The sequence below is a fragment of the Mobula birostris genome, chromosome 1 (genome assembly GCF_030028105.1).
Source record: "Mobula birostris isolate sMobBir1 chromosome 1, sMobBir1.hap1, whole genome shotgun sequence".
Taxonomy (NCBI): domain Eukaryota; kingdom Metazoa; phylum Chordata; class Chondrichthyes; order Myliobatiformes; family Myliobatidae; genus Mobula; species Mobula birostris.
In genome coordinates this window covers 160,629,864-160,646,458 of record NC_092370.1, presented here as the reverse complement: position 1 = coordinate 160,646,458, position 16,595 = coordinate 160,629,864, and the positions used below count along the sequence as shown (strand labels likewise).

Below are 16,595 nucleotides of genomic sequence, written 5' to 3'. Positions count from 1 at the left end.
TGAGATTTATAGCTGACTGGGGTATAGGGGGAATGAGGTTTCACCCAGACTGGGGTATAGGGGGGAATGACATTTCACCCTGACTGGGGTATGGGGGGAATGAGATTTCACCCTGACTGGGGTATAAGGGGAATGAGATTTCACCCTGACTGGGGTACAGGGGGGAATTAGATTTCACCCTGACGGGGTTATATTGGGAACGAGATTTCCCCTGACAGGGGTATAGGGGGGAATGAGAGTTCACCCTGACTGGGTAGAGGGGGAATGAGATTTCACCCTAACTGGGGTATAAGGGGAATGAGATTTCACCCTGACTGGGGTATAGGGGGAATGAGATTTCACCCTGACTAGGGTATACGGGGAATGAGAGTTCACCCTGACTGGGGTATAGGGGGAATGAGATTTCACCCTGACGGGTATAGGGGGAATGAGATTTCACCCTGACTGGAGTATAGGGGGAATGAGATTTCACCCTGACGGGTATAGGGGGAATGACATTTCACCCTGACTGGAGTATAGGGGGAATGAGATTTCACCCTGACGGGTATAGGGGGAATGACATTTCACCCTGACTGGGGTGTAGGGGGAATGAGATTTCACCCTGACTGGGGTTTAGGGAATAAGAGTTTATCCTGACTGGGATATAGAAGGAATGAGATTTCACCCTGACTGGGGTATAGGGGGAATAACATTTCATCCTGACTGGGGTATAGGAGGAATGTGATTTCACCCTGACTCGGGTATAGAGGGAAATGAGATTTCACCCTGACCTGGGTATAGGGGGATTGAGATCTCACCTTGACTGGGGTATAGGGGGAATGAGATTTCACCCTGACTGGGGTGTGGGGGAATGAGATTTCACCTTGACAGGGGTATAGGGGGAATGAGATTTCACCCTGACTGGGGTATAAGGGGAATGAGATTTCACCCTGACAGGAGTATAGTGGGGAATCAGATTTTACCCTGACTGGGGTATAGGGGGAATGAGATTTCACCCTCACTGTGTTGTAGGGGGGAATGACATTTCACCCTGACTGGGGTATAGGGGGAATGAGAGTTCACCCTGACTGGGGTATACGGGGAATGAGATTCCACCCTGACTGGGGTATAGGGGGAATGAGAGTTCACCCTGACTGGGGTATACGGGGAATGAGATTCCACTCTGACTGGGGTATAGGGGGAATGACATTTCACCCTGACTGGGGTGTAGGGGGAATGAGATTTCACCCTGACTGGGGTATAGGGAATGAGAGTTCACCATGACAGGGGTAGAAGGGGAATGAGATTTCACCCTGACTGGGGTATAAGGGGAATGAAAATACACCCTGACTGGGGTATAGGGGGGAATTAGATTTCACCCTGACGGGGGTATAGGAGGAATGAGATTTCACCCAGACTGGGGTATAGGGGAGAATGACAGTTCACTCTGACTGGGGTATGGGGAAATGACATTCCACCCTGACTGGGGTATAGGGGGAATGAGAGTTCACCCTGACAGGGTAGAGGGGGAATGAGATTTCACCCTAACTGGGTTGTAGGGGGGAATGAGATTTCATCCTGACTGGGGTATAAGGGAAATGAGATTTTACCCTGACTGGGGAATAGGGGTATGACATTTCATCCTGACTGGTGTGTAGGGGGAATCAGATTTCACCCTGACTGGGGTTTAGGGGGAATGAGGTTTCACCCAGACTGGAGTATAGGGGGGAATGACAGTTCACTCTGACTGGGGTATGGGGAAATGACATTCCACCCTGACTGGGGTATAGGGGGAATGAGAGTTCACCATGACTGTGGTATAGGGGGAATGAGAGTTCACTCTGACAGGGGTAGAGGAGGAATGAGATTTCACCCTGACTGGGGTACAGGGGGGAATTAGATTTCACCCTGACAGGGTTATAGTGGGAATGAGATTTCACCCAGACTGGGGTATAGGGGGGAATGACATTTTACCCTGTCTGGGTTATGGGGAAATGGCATTTCACCCTGACTGGGATATAGGGGGAATGAGATTTCACCCTGACTGGGGTATAGGGAATGAGAGTTTATCCTGACTGGGGTATAGAAGGAATGAGATTTCACCCTGAGTGGGGTATAGAAGGAATGAGATTTCACCCTGACTGGGGTATAGGAGGAATGAGATTTCACCCTGACTGGGGTATAGGGAATGAGAGTTTATCCTGACTGGGGTATAGAAGGAATGAGATTTCACCCTGACTGGGGTATAGAAGGAATGAGATTTCACCCTGACTGGGGTATAGGAGAAATGAGATTTCACCCTGACTGGGGTATAGAAGGAATGAGAGTTCACCTTGACTGGGGTATAGGGGGAATAACATTTCACCCTGACTGGGGTATAGAGGGAATGTGATTTCACCCTGACTCGGGTATAGGGGGTATGAGATTTCACCCTGACTGGGGTATAGGGGGAATGTTATTTCACCCTGACTCAGGTACAGGGGGAAATGAGATTTCACCCTGACTGGGGTACAGGGGGAATGAAATTTCACCATGACTGTGGTATAGGGGGAATGAGAGTTCACCTTGAGTGGGGTGTAGGGGGAATGAGATTTCACCCTGACTAGGGTATAGGGGGAATAAGATTTCACCCTGACTGGGGTATAGGGGGAATGTTATTTCACCCTGACTCAGGTACAGGGGGAAATGAGATTTCACCCTGACTGGGGTACAGGGGGAATGAGATTTCACCATGACTGTGGTATAGGGGGAATGAGAGTTCACCCTGACTGGAGTATACGGGGAATGAGATTTCACCCTGACTGGGGTATAGGGCTAATGAGATTTCACCCTGACTGGGGTATAGGGAATGAGAGTTTATCCTGACTGGGGTATAGAAGGAATGAGATTTCACCCTGACTGGGGTATAGGAGGAATGAGATTTCACCATGACTGTGGTATAGGGGGAATGAGAGTTCACCCTGACTGGGGTATACGGGGAATGAGATTTCACCCTGACGGGTATAGGGGGAATGAGAGTTCACCCTGACTGGGGTGTAGGGGGAATAACATTTCAGCCTGACTGGGGTATAGGGGGAATGTGATTTCACCCTGACTGGGGTATAGGGGAAATGTTATTTCACCCTGACTCAGGTACAGGGGGAAATGAGATTTCACCCTGACTGGGGTATAGGGGGAATGAGATTTCACCCTGACTGGGGTATAGGGGGAATGACATTTCACCCTGACTGGAGTATAGGGGGAATGAGATTTCACCCAGACTGGGGTATAGGGGGGAATGACATTTCACCCTGACTGGGGTATGGGGGGAATGAGATTTCACCCTGACTGGGGTATAAGGGGAATGAGATTTCACCCTGACTGGGGTACAGGGGGGAATTAGATTTCACCCTGACGGGGTTATATTGGGAACGAGATTTCCCCTGACAGGGGTATAGGGGGGAATGAGAGTTCACCCTGACTGGGTAGAGGGGGAATGAGATTTCACCCTGACTGGGGTATAGGGGGAATGAGATTTCACCCTGACTGGGGTATAGGGGGAATGAGATTTCACCCTGACGGGTATAGGGGGAATGAGATTTCACCCTGACTGGAGTATAGGGGGAATGAGATTTCACCCTGACGGGTATAGGGGGAATGACATTTCACCCTGACTGGAGTATAGGGGGAATGAGATTTCACCCTGACGGGTATAGGGGGAATGACATTTCACCCTGACTGGGGTGTAGGGGGAATGAGATTTCACCCTGACTGGGGTTTAGGGGGAATAACATTTCATCCTGACTGGGGTATAGGAGGAATGTGATTTCACCCTGACTCGGGTATAGAGGGAAATGAGATTTCACCCTGACCTGGGTATAGGGGGATTGAGATCTCACCTTGACTGGGGTATAGGGGGAATGAGATTTCACCCTGACTGGGGTGTGGGGGAATGAGATTTCACCTTGACAGGGGTATAGGGGGAATGAGATTTCACCCTGACTGGGGTATAAGGGGAATGAGATTTCACCCTGACAGGAGTATAGTGGGGAATCAGATTTTACCCTGACTGGGGTATAGGGGGAATGAGATTTCACCCTCACTGTGTTGTAGGGGGGAATGACATTTCACCCTGACTGGGGTATAGGGGGAATGAGAGTTCACCCTGACTGGGGTATACGGGGAATGAGATTCCACCCTGACTGGGGTATAGGGGGAATGAGAGTTCACCCTGACTGGGGTATACGGGGAATGAGATTCCACTCTGACTGGGGTATAGGGGGAATGACATTTCACCCTGACTGGGGTGTAGGGGGAATGAGATTTCACCCTGACTGGGGTATAGGGAATGAGAGTTCACCATGACAGGGGTAGAAGGGGAATGAGATTTCACCCTGACTGGGGTATAAGGGGAATGAAAATACACCCTGACTGGGGTATAGGGGGGAATTAGATTTCACCCTGACGGGGGTATAGGAGGAATGAGATTTCACCCAGACTGGGGTATAGGGGAGAATGACAGTTCACTCTGACTGGGGTATGGGGAAATGACATTCCACCCTGACTGGGGTATAGGGGGAATGAGAGTTCACCCTGACGGGGTAGAGGGGGAATGAGATTTCACCCTAACTGGGTTGTAGGGGGGAATGAGATTTCATCCTGACTGGGGTATAAGGGAAATGAGATTTTACCCTGACTGGGGAATAGGGGTATGACATTTCATCCTGACTGGTGTGTAGGGGGAATCAGATTTCACCCTGACTGGGGTTTAGGGGGAATGAGGTTTCACCCAGACTGGAGTATAGGGGGGAATGACAGTTCACTCTGACTGGGGTATGGGGAAATGACGTTCCACCCTGACTGGGGTATAGGGGGAATGAGAGTTCACCATGACTGTGGTATAGGGGGAATGAGAGTTCACTCTGACAGGGGTAGAGGAGGAATGAGATTTCACCCTGACTGGGGTACAGGGGGGAATTAGATTTCACCCTGACAGGGTTATAGTGGGAATGAGATTTCACCCAGACTGGGGTATAGGGGGGAATGACATTTTACCCTGTCTGGGTTATGGGGAAATGGCATTTCACCCTGACTGGGATATAGGGGGAATGAGATTTCACCCTGACTGGGGTATAGGGAATGAGAGTTTATCCTGACTGGGGTATAGAAGGAATGAGATTTCACCCTGAGTGGGGTATAGAAGGAATGAGATTTCACCCTGACTGGGGTATAGGAGGAATGAGATTTCACCCTGACTGGGGTATAGGGAATGAGAGTTTATCCTGACTGGGGTATAGAAGGAATGAGATTTCACCCTGACTGGGGTATAGAAGGAATGAGATTAGACCCTGACTGGGGTATAGGAGAAATGAGATTTCACCCTGACTGGGGTATAGAAGGAATGAGAGTTCACCTTGACTGGGGTATAGGGGGAATAACATTTCACCCTGACTGGGGTATAGAGGGAATGTGATTTCACCCTGACTCGGGTATAGGGGGTATGAGATTTCACCCTGACTGGGGTATAGGGGGAATGTTATTTCACCCTGACTCAGGTACAGGGGGAAATGAGATTTCACCCTGACTGGGGTACAGGGGGAATGAAATTTCACCATGACTGTGGTATAGGGGGAATGAGAGTTCACCTTGAGTGGGGTGTAGGGGGAATGAGATTTCACCCTGACTAGGGTATAGGGGGAATAAGATTTCACCCTGACTGGGGTATAGGGGGAATGTTATTTCACCCTGACTCAGGTACAGGGGGAAATGAGATTTCACCCTGACTGGGGTACAGGGGGAATGAGATTTCACCATGACTGTGGTATAGGGGGAATGAGAGTTCACCCTGACTGGAGTATACGGGGAATGAGATTTCACCCTGACTGGGGTATAGGGCTAATGAGATTTCACCCTGACTGGGGTATAGGGAATGAGAGTTTATCCTGACTGGGGTATAGAAGGAATGAGATTTCACCCTGACTGGGGTATAGGAGGAATGAGATTTCACCATGACTGTGGTATAGGGGGAATGAGAGTTCACCCTGACTGGGGTATACGGGGAATGAGATTTCACCCTGACGGGTATAGGGGGAATGAGAGTTCACCCTGACTGGGGTGTAGGGGGAATGAGATTTCACCCTGACTGGGGTATAGGGGAAATGTTATTTCACCCTGACTCAGGTACAGGGGGAAATGAGATTTCACCCTGACTGGGGTATAGGGGGAATGAGATTTCACCCTGACTGGGGTATAGGGGGATTGAGATTTCACCTTGACTGGGGTATGGGGGAGAATGAGATTTCACCCTGACTGGGGTATTGGGAATGAGATTTCATCCTGACTGGGGTATAGGGGGAATGTTATTTCACCCTGACTCAGGTACAGGGGGAAATGAGATTTCACCCTGACTGGGGTACAGGGGGAATGAGATTTCACCATGACTGTGGTATAGGGGGAATGAGAGTTCACCCTGACTGGGGTATACGGGGAATGAGATTTCACCCTGACTGGGGTATAGGGGGAATGAGATTTCACCCTGACTGGGGTATAGGGAATGAGAGTTTATCCTGACTGGGGTATAGAAGGAATGAGATTTCACCCTGACTGGGGTATAGGAGGAATGAGATTTCACCCAGACTGGGGTATAGGGGAGAATGACATTTTACCCTGACTGGGGTATAGGGGGAATGAGAGCTGATACTGACAGGGGTATAGGAGGAATGAGATTTCACCCAGACTGGGGTATAGGGGGGAATGACATTTTACCCTGACTGGGGTATAGGGGGAATGAGAGCTCACACTGACAGGGGTATAGGAGGAATGAGATTTCTCTCAGACTGGGCTATAGGGGAGAATGACATTTCACCCTGACTGGGGTATGGGGAAATGACATTTCACCCTGACTGGGGTATGGGGAATGAGATTTCACCCTGACTGGGGTATAGGGGGAATGAGATTTCACCATGACTGTGGTATAGGGGGAATGAGATTTCACCATGACTGTGGTATAGGGGGAATGAGAGTTCAGCAGTTCAGGACAAAGCTGTGGAAGAATTTCTAAACCCATATGGGCGAGCCTTTGGATTTGTCTTACCAGAAGTGTTTCGGAGGCTTACTTGTTGAGCATATTGAAAATAGAGGTTGGTAGATTTTTAACTACTCAAGGACAAAAAGGATATGGCCTTAGGACATGGCATGGGGGTAGAAGGTCAGTGGTGAATGGCAGAGCTTCAAACAAGGTCTACTGCTGCTTCTGCTGAGTGAACAGTGATGTTAGAATTGACGTCATTTGATGTTCCTCTGGTACATGCGTTTTGTTAAAGAGATGTTGATTATGGATGGTGGAGTGGTTCTCCCAATAGCCTATCTGGGTTCAATCCTGGCTTCTGGTGGAGTTTGCCTTTTCTTCTTGGCAGTTTCGCGGTGAATTTTCCCCGTGTTTTCCTCCCTCATCGTAAAGTTGTGCAGGTGTATAGGTCAGTTAGCCGCTGTAAGTGGGTGCTTAATGATTGGCATTGATGTTGTGGACTGAATGGCCTATTTCCATACTGATGACTCTCTCCAGGAAGCACCCAGAACTAAACTTTTTCAAAAGTCATTGCATCAAAAAACCCATTCTCAGTCACATAGTACTGATGTAAACATTCCCACCTATCAAATTCCTGGATATACTGTACGCTGGTGTAAATACGGGGAAAGCAGAGTATTGTCAGAGAGGGAGGAGTGAATAGAGGGTATGCAGACTCTCCAGAGAGGAATAGATGAATATATGATCTTATCAAGGCATAGAGTTTGATAAGGATTAACAGGATGCTGGAGAGCCCAGAATTAATTTTGGCCATTCAGAGTTGAGATGCGAGAATCAGACTAGAAAGTGAAAATGGGTATGATTTTGTCAATGGGCCATACAAACTTGAAGGACTGACTGACTGGCCTCCATCTGTTTTTGCTTATTGCGTTATTCTATAAAAGGAAAGGACTTGCATGGATGTAGTGCCTTTCATAGCCTCAGGACTCTGAAGATTAATCACTTTTGTAATAGTGGAAACAATGTAGAAACAAGTGAATTGTCGTGGGTCCAGGTCCTTGCTCAGGCAGAAGTTAATTCTAGAGATAACCAACTTCTCAAAGTACTTCATTATAGCACTGAAGAAGGGTCTCAGCCCAAAACTTCGACTGTTTATTCATTTCCTTAGATGCTGCCTGACCTGCTGAGCTCCTCCAGCATTTTATGTGTGTTGCTCTGGATTTCCAGCACCTGCAGAAACTCTTCTGTTTACACTGGACAATAGAGGCTTTGCTTCCTGAACACTTTTGGGTATATCTCATGGATTTTGGGCTCCTAATCATGGAAATCACTATGAAATTTCCCTATCACGCACTATTTTTGTGAAATCATCGATGTTTGTTATTTCAATTCATAATTCAAGTCAGAATTACTGATGCCAAAATTAAGGAAGGCATTTTCATTGGTCCACAAATCAAACAGGTCATCAATGACAGACAATTCAAAGAACCTCTAGAGGGTCCAGAGAAAATCACATATGGAAGGCATTCAAGGATTTTGTTGAAAATTTTCTTGGCAACTAGAGCACCAAACTATGTGCAGCTGGTTGACAAAATGTTTCAAGCATACAAAACCATGAAGTGCAACATGATACTAAAGATTCGTTTTCTGTATTCCCATTTTTTTTCAGATTATGAGGACACGCAGTCCTCTTTTATTGTCATTTAGGAATGCATGCATTAAGAAATGATACAATGTTCCTTCAGTATGATATCACAGAAAAGACAAACCAAGACTGAAAAACTGACAAAAACCACATAATTATAACATATAGTTAAAACAGTATAAAGCAATACCGTAATTTGATAAAGAACAGACCATGGGCACGGTAAAAAAAGTCTCAAAGTCTCTCGAATGTCCCATCATTTCACGCAGACGGTAGAAGGAAAAAAAACTCTCCCTGCCATGAACTTACAGCGCCGCAAACTTGCCAATGCAGCACCCTGGAAGCACCCGACCACAGCCGACATTGAATACGTCCGAAAACTTCAAGCCTCCGACCAGCCCTCCGACACCGAGCACCGAGCACCATCTCTGCCGAGGGCTTCGACCCCAGCCCCGGCAACAGGCAAAGCCGAGGATTTGGGGCCTTCTCCTTCAGAGATTCTCGATCACACAGTGTCAGCGGTAGCGAAGCAGGCATTTCAGAAGTTTCTCCAGATGGTCCCCTATGCTTCTCACATCTGTCTCCATCAAATCAGGATTGTGCATGGTACCTACTTACAAATACGATATCATTTCGGAGCGACTGCGTACACTGCGTCCTTCTCCCCATCTTCTCCTCCCCTCCACATTTAGACTTCTTCCCTGCAAATCCTGGTACTGTCAGTGACGAGCATGGTGAAAGGTTTCACCGGGACATTGTGGTCATGGAGAAACAGTGTCAGGGTAACTGGAATCCATCAATGCTGGCTGATTATTATTGGACGTTTGAGTGAGAAGCCTCAGACACTAAGTACAAATGAAAATCATCAACAAAACATTTTTAGCTTAGTCGAACTATTGCAAGGCGTCAGCACTGTTAAATTAAACACATTATATTCAATAAAAGTTAATTTCTCGTTTCTCCAAATTCCTATGTAATACAAGTAGTCTGAAATTATATTTGGGTTCAGCTTCAAGCGGTCTATCATAAACAAAAGATATTTCTGAGGAAGCAACATTTTCGAAAAAAAATTGTCTGTGTTATCATTATGATCTGCTGAGTGTAGCATTTTTTGTTTTAATTCGGGGTATAATCTTGCTTCTCATTTATAGCAAGAGTAAAATGAGGAATATAGCCCTTAGGGACTGCAGGAAAAACACATTTTTCCTTACGGTAATTAATTTTGTCTGTGCAGTTAACAGACCAGAATCACACCAGTGATCAACCGAGTCACACCTGCCTTCTGTGTCTGCTGGGTGCAAAATGAAACTTTTTTTCTACCTGGGCATAAATCACCCCTTCTTCCTCATGTGCAGAGCACTGGAGCCAGAACTTGTTGGGTGTAAAATAAAGAAAGGCAGTGGACTGGTTGAACTGGTTCGGCTCATTATGGAAGCAGAGCAGCAGCACCTTGTCCAGCTACTGTCGCATGTCAGACATCCTTGCAGGACTTTGTGAAACCGCAATGCATTACTGAAGAGAGGGGCAAGGGTAAAGCCGTGATCCCATGTGTCTGGTAGGATTCCCAACCCTTCCGGGTAACAATGGGGACTGCTATCAGCAAGTTATATAGTACAATCATATCAGTACTACCAGTTAGAAGTTTTCTTCTGTTTCTTAGTTGTAATGTGTGTAGGAATTGGGGTGTGCTACTGACTGATGAATCAGAATTTATACTTGGTCCCCACTTTATTAGGTACACCTGTTGGTTAATGGGAATATCTAATCAGCCAATCATGTGGCAGTAGCTATACATAAAAGCATGCAGACATGGTCAAGAGGCCCAGTCGTTGTTCAGTCCAAACATCAGAACGGGGGATGAGATGTGATCTAAGTGACTTTGACCGTGGAATCATTGTTGGTGCCAGATGGGGTGGTTTGAGTATCTCAGAAATCTCCTGGGATTTTCATGCACAACTGTCTCTAGAGCAGGGACCCCTACCATTAACTGGGGACCCCTGGTGGAGAATTTACAGAGTGGTGTGAAAAACAAAACAAAATCAGTGAGCAGCTGTTCTGTGGGCAAAAACGCCTTGTTAATGAGAGAAGTCAGAGGAGAATGACCAGGCTGGTTCAAGCTTGACAGGAAGAAAACAGTATATCAAATAACCAGACATTACAACATTGATGTGCAGAAGAGCATCTCGGAACGTTCAACATATCAAACCTTGAAGCGGATGGGCTACGGCAGCAGAAGACCACAAACATACACTCATTAACCACTTTAATAGCTGTCTGATAAAGTGGCCACTGTATGTATATATCAACAGGAATCTGTCCAACTGTTGAGGATTAGTGAGACAAATGCTGGAAGAACTCGGCCAGTCAAACAGCATCTGTGGAAAGAGAAGCTAGTCAATGTTCTGGGCCAGTGACCTCTGCTCAGAACCATGTGATTTAATAAAATTTAGGTTTAAATAAAATTTCAAGCCATTGTGCCCAAAAGGAAACCGGATTGTCACGAGTCATCCTAATGCAGGTGCCATGGTCCGGCGTATTTTGCACACTTGGTGATGTCATCAATGCGTTTGGCAGAAATTGGTCACTGAGTGGGACAAATTCTATCAAGCACATTGACTCTGTACGACACTGGGAATACAGTGTACTGACACGGACTTTTACAATGCATTTGGCCTTCAGATGTAGTCTCAAGTGCGTCAATCAAAATTTAAACCAATTCTGTGCCAGTTAGTTGAAGTGAGTAAAGCTTACACCCTACCGTGTAGAGCTCACAGTCTTGAATTTGATTTATGAGATGTGTTGAGTTACACAGTCCAGCAGATTCTAGTTCTGCCATGAGCACAGGCTGGAAGACTGGAGTAGGGAGATCAGTAATGGTTGTCTCCCAGTCCCCAGCCCCCAGCCCAATTTCATAGTGCACAAAGGCAGTGGATGAAAGCAGCAGCTGACATCACGAGGAATGGCGATGAGTGGGGCAGGTACTCTTAGGCTGAACTGCAGAAAGGAAGAATACTTCTTCCCCAGAGGCTGTGGTCAGGATTGAACCCACAGTGCTGTCTGTCTGCAAAGGACCAGGCCGTGCAGCCATCGTGGGGCAGTCAGTGAAATTAAAACCATTAACATTACACCTGATTTCCAGCTGATTTACTCCGTGTTTCACAACCAGTGTTGAAGGTCGTGACATTTGATCCAATCTCTGCCAGTGTGCAGAATACGCCCAGCAATGGCACCTGGATTAGGGTGATTCATGGCAGTCCGGTTTCCCTTCGGGTGTGATAGCTTGAATTTTTATTTAAACCTAAGTTTTATTAATCACATACGTCTTATGGGATAGGCTGCCCAAATTGAGCTTCCCACTAATTAAGCCTTTTTTAAAAATTCAGAGCAGATTAATTCTCAGAAATTGAGGTTTTATCTGTGATGAAAAGTGGCAGTGACAGACTGATGATAAAAGCAGTGGGACTACAATGCAAAGTAATATATTAAATAGTGGGGAGCAAGAATTAATAACCACCAATATTGGCAGCAATACCTCACATTCATTTTGTTTAGAGACAATCCATTCAGAAATTCAGTAACATTGGAGTGAAGACTTCAGTTGTATTGAGTCTATTAATATTAATATTAAATACATTGGTAAGAGATCACTGGAGACTAATGATACCTTGAATCTTTAATAGTAGTGACTTTAAGACTCTTGATTTTGTGATTACTTACAGAACTGTGCAAAAGTCTTAGACACACACACACACACACACACACACCCCAGGGTGCCTAACACTTCTGCACAGTCCTGTATTTGTCTATGTGGAGCAAAGAGCAAGTTTGTAAGTCTGGCAGGAGCAAAGGATGTTGGGAATGGCGAGGGTTGAGCACCACAGGAGCGGCGTGGGACAGGTGGCAGAGAAGGTTTGTCAGGGACAGGGGGTGGTTGTAGCGTGGCTGCAGACACATCCAGCCCTGAGACAACAGGCAAGGTCATTTGATTCTAAACATTTGGTTTATTGATCATTACAGAAATCACGACCCCCATACCACTGTCAGTCCACAACAGAGACCTGTGTCAGAATCAGGTTTATCATCACTCACATAAGTAATGAGATTTATTTTTTTTGTGTGGCAGCAGTACAGTGCAATGCATAAAGTTACTACAGTACTGTGCAGAAGTGTTAGGCACCCTAGCTGTATATATGTGCCTAAGACTTTTGCACAGTACTGTATATTAGGCATCAATACATTAAACTGTAATGTTAGTAATCAAGATAGGATTTCAACAGCATTAGATACCAATGACATTAAGACCAATTCTATTCATCACTAATCATTTTAAGTGGACTAATTTATTGGGATGTAGACATCATCAGCAAGGAATCTCTCAATGTTGTACTCTCCTCTCCTATCAGATTCCACCTCCATCATCCCTCTGCCGCTTCTACCTATCACCTGCCAACTCCTGATGTCATTCATATACTCCCTCCCTCCCTCCCTCCGTCCCTCCATCACCCGCCTGTCACCCTCCTCATATAGACCATCCTCCAGCTTTTACCTCACCCCTTCCCTCCACCTTTACATACTGGTTATCTCCCCTCTTTCCAGTCCTGATGAAGGGTCTCTGGCCGAACTGTTGACTGTCCATTTCCCTCCACAGATGCTGCCTGACTTGCTGAGTCTCTGCAGCATTTTGGGTGTTGCTCCAGATTCCATTGTCTGCAGTCTCTTGTGAACTGTAGACCAAATGACCTGCTGCTCACTGCCCTGAGCTGGATACAATATTGGATTGCAGCTTTCCACAATTCCAAAGCAGATCTGTGAAACAATATTCTCTGGTGCTTTCAAACTACAGGGGAGAATAAACAAGAAACACCCACTTTAATTGAAGAAGACCTTTTGTTTCACTCTCATTGTGTATACTAGACCAAATCTAAAGCTATTCATTCACACTTCAATGATAAATACACATATTATTAATGACAAAAGTGCATCAAGATTAAAATTGCACAAATCCATGTATATTTTTGCACAACCTGTTTAAATTTTATTTTTTTTAAATTGGATTATTTGCTTAATAAATGACTCTGCTTGCTTTTAAACTCTATATTCCCTGTAGTCGCTGGATTGGTAAACTCAAGGTGCTTATTGCTTTGCTTTTCTCTTTGCCTTTGTTACACTTTCCTGGACTCTTACAGTGAATGACTGTGGCTGTGTCACAGGTGGTTAAGACACCTCTGTTAGCTCCTGGTTTTTCTTGATCCTAACTTACATCCATTTCTATTTTGTCCCACCAGGTGCGTAGTTGTGCTTTTTAATCCAAAGAAGACCAAGCAGCACCATATACTGAATGGGTCAAGGTAAGACATTAGTGGAAGGAATGTAACTGCCCCGCTCCCAATGTCACCCGTTCACCATGGGACAAGGAGACAGCACAGTGTGCAGCTAGACCACAAGACCACAAGACATAAGTGCAGAATTAGGCCATTCAGTCCATCGAGTCTGTTCCGCCATTCCATTGTGTTCATCTGTTGTCTCTCTCAACCCCATTCCCCTGTCCTCTCCCCGTATCCTTTGACACTCTGACTAATTAAGAGCATATTGACCTGCTTGAAATATACCCAGTGACTTGCCTTCCACAGGCATCTGTGGCAATAAATTCCAGATTCACCATGCTATGGCTAAAGAAATTCCACCTCATCTCTGTTCTAAATGGATGTTCCTCCATGCTGAGGTTGTGTCCTAGGTCCTTGACTCCCCCACTATAGGAAACATTCTCTCCATATCCACTCTATCTAGGCCTTTCAATATTTAAAAATGTAAACACGAGGAAATCTGCAGATGCTGCAATTTCAAGCAACACACATCAAAGTTGCTGGTGAACGCAGCAGGCCAGGCAGCATCTCTAGGAAGAGGTGCAGTCGACGTTTCAGGCCGAGACCCTTCGTCAGGACTAACTGAAGGAAGAGCTAGTAAGAGATTTGAAAGTTGGAGGGGGAGGGGGAGATCCAAAATGATAGGAGAAGACAGGAGGGGGAGGGATGGAGCCAAGAGCTGGACAGGTGATTGGCAAAAGGGATACGAAAGGATCATGGGACAGGAGGTCTGGGGAGAAAGAAAAGGGGGGGGGGGGAAGCCCAGAGGATGGACAAGGGGTATAGTCAGAGGAACAGAGGGAGAAAAAGGAGAGAGAGAGAGAGAGAGAGAGAGAGAGAGAGAAAGAATGTGTGTATATAAATAACAGATGGGGTACGAGGGGGAGTTGGGGCATTAGTGGAAGTTAGAGAAGTTGATGTTCATGCCATCAGGTTGGAGGCTACCCAGACGGAATATAAGGTGTTGTTCCTCCAACCTGAGTGTGGCTTCATCTTTACAGTAGAGGAGGCCGTGGATTGATATGTCAGAATGGGAATGGGATGTGGAATTAAAATGTGTGGCCACTGGGAGATCCTGCTTTCTCTGGCGGACAGAGCGTAGGTGTTCAGCAAAATGATCTCCCAGTCTGCGTCGGATCTCGCCAATATATAGAAGGCCACATCGGGAGCACCAGACGCAGTATATCACCCCAGCCGACTCACAGGTGAAGTGTTGCCTCACCTGGAAGGACTGTCTGGGGCCCTGAATGGTGGTAAGGGAGGAAGTGTAAGGGCATGTGTAGCACTTGTTCCGCTTACACGGATAAGTGCCAGGAGGGAGATCAGTGGGGAGGGATGGGGGGGACGAATGGACAAGGGAGTCGCGTAGGGAGCGATCCTTGTGGAAAGCGGGGGAGGGGAGGGAAATATGTGCTTAGTGGTGGGATCCCGTTGGAGGTGGCGGAAGTTACGGAGAATAATATGTTGGACCCGGAGGCTGGTGGGGTGGTAGGTGAGGACAAGGGGAACCCTATTCCTAGCGGGGTGGCGGGAGGATGGAGTGAGAGCAGATGTGCGTGAAATGGGGGAGATGCATTTGAGAGCAGAGTTGATGGTGGAGGAAGGGAAGCCCCTTTCTTTAAAAAAAGGAAGACATCTCCCTCGTCCTAGAATGAAAAGCCTCATCCTGAGAGCAGATGTGGTGGAGATGGAGGAATTGCGAGAAGGAGATGGCATTTTTGCAAGAGACAGGGTGAGAAGAGGAATAGTCCAGATAGCTGTGAGAGTCAGTAGGCTTATAGTAGACATCAGTAGATAAGCTGTCTCCAGAGATAGAGACAGAAAGATCTAGAAAGAGGATGGAGGTGTCGGAAATGGACCAGGTAAACTTGAGGGCAGGGTGAAAGTTGGAGGCAAAGTTAATAAAGTCAACAAGCTCAGCATGCGTGCAGGAAGCAGCGCCAATGCAGTCGTCGATGTAGCGAAGGAAAAGTGGGGGACAGATACCAGAATAGGTTCGGAACTTAGATTGTTCCACAAAGCCAACAAAAAGGCAGGCATATCTAGGACCCATACGGGTGCCCATAGCTACACCTTTAGTTTGGAGGAAGTGGGAGGAGCCAAAGGAGAAATTGTTAAGAGTAAGGAGTGACATGGCTGGATTCCCTTTGGTTATTTGGAACACTGTGGGGCAGGAGACTGTTGCTGAACAGTTTCTAACGAGCATCAGTTGTGTGCACTTGAGTGGGCATTAGACACTACACTGTGCTTAGAGCAAACATTTTTTAAATAGTTTCAGTTGTGTGTGTGCATTTGAAAAACAGCTATTTGTGTCACTATTGGTGAGAAATAAGCAGTAAGACAATTCAGAACTGTCTTGTTCACTGAGGTTTCAAGCTTTCAGACTTGGAAATACCAGAAATGGCCAAGAGTGAAAATGAAATGATTTCTGTACTTCAACAAGTTAGGAACTATGAAGAATTTGAAGGTATTGACAATCATCTGGAATGTTACAATGTAAATGAAGATTTGGAGGATGCACTTATCAAAAATATCGTAGTCAATTACCTATACTAGATGTCTATGCTGATTTCGTTCATTTACAGTCAATCTAAAGAGCACA

The 16,595-nt window shown here is 46.2% G+C and overlaps 1 protein-coding gene across 1 annotated transcript in view; it reads left to right on the top strand.

Moving 5' to 3' along the window:
* The window catches only part of mapkbp1 (mitogen-activated protein kinase binding protein 1), a 260,224-nt gene that overhangs the window by 105,243 nt on the left and 138,386 nt on the right, over window positions 1-16,595 (top strand). Inside the window, exon 3 of the mRNA XM_072265081.1 lies at window positions 13,916-13,978. Coding sequence (XP_072121182.1) covers window positions 13,916-13,978 — 63 coding nt within the window. The remainder of the gene's footprint in view (window positions 1-13,915; window positions 13,979-16,595) is intronic.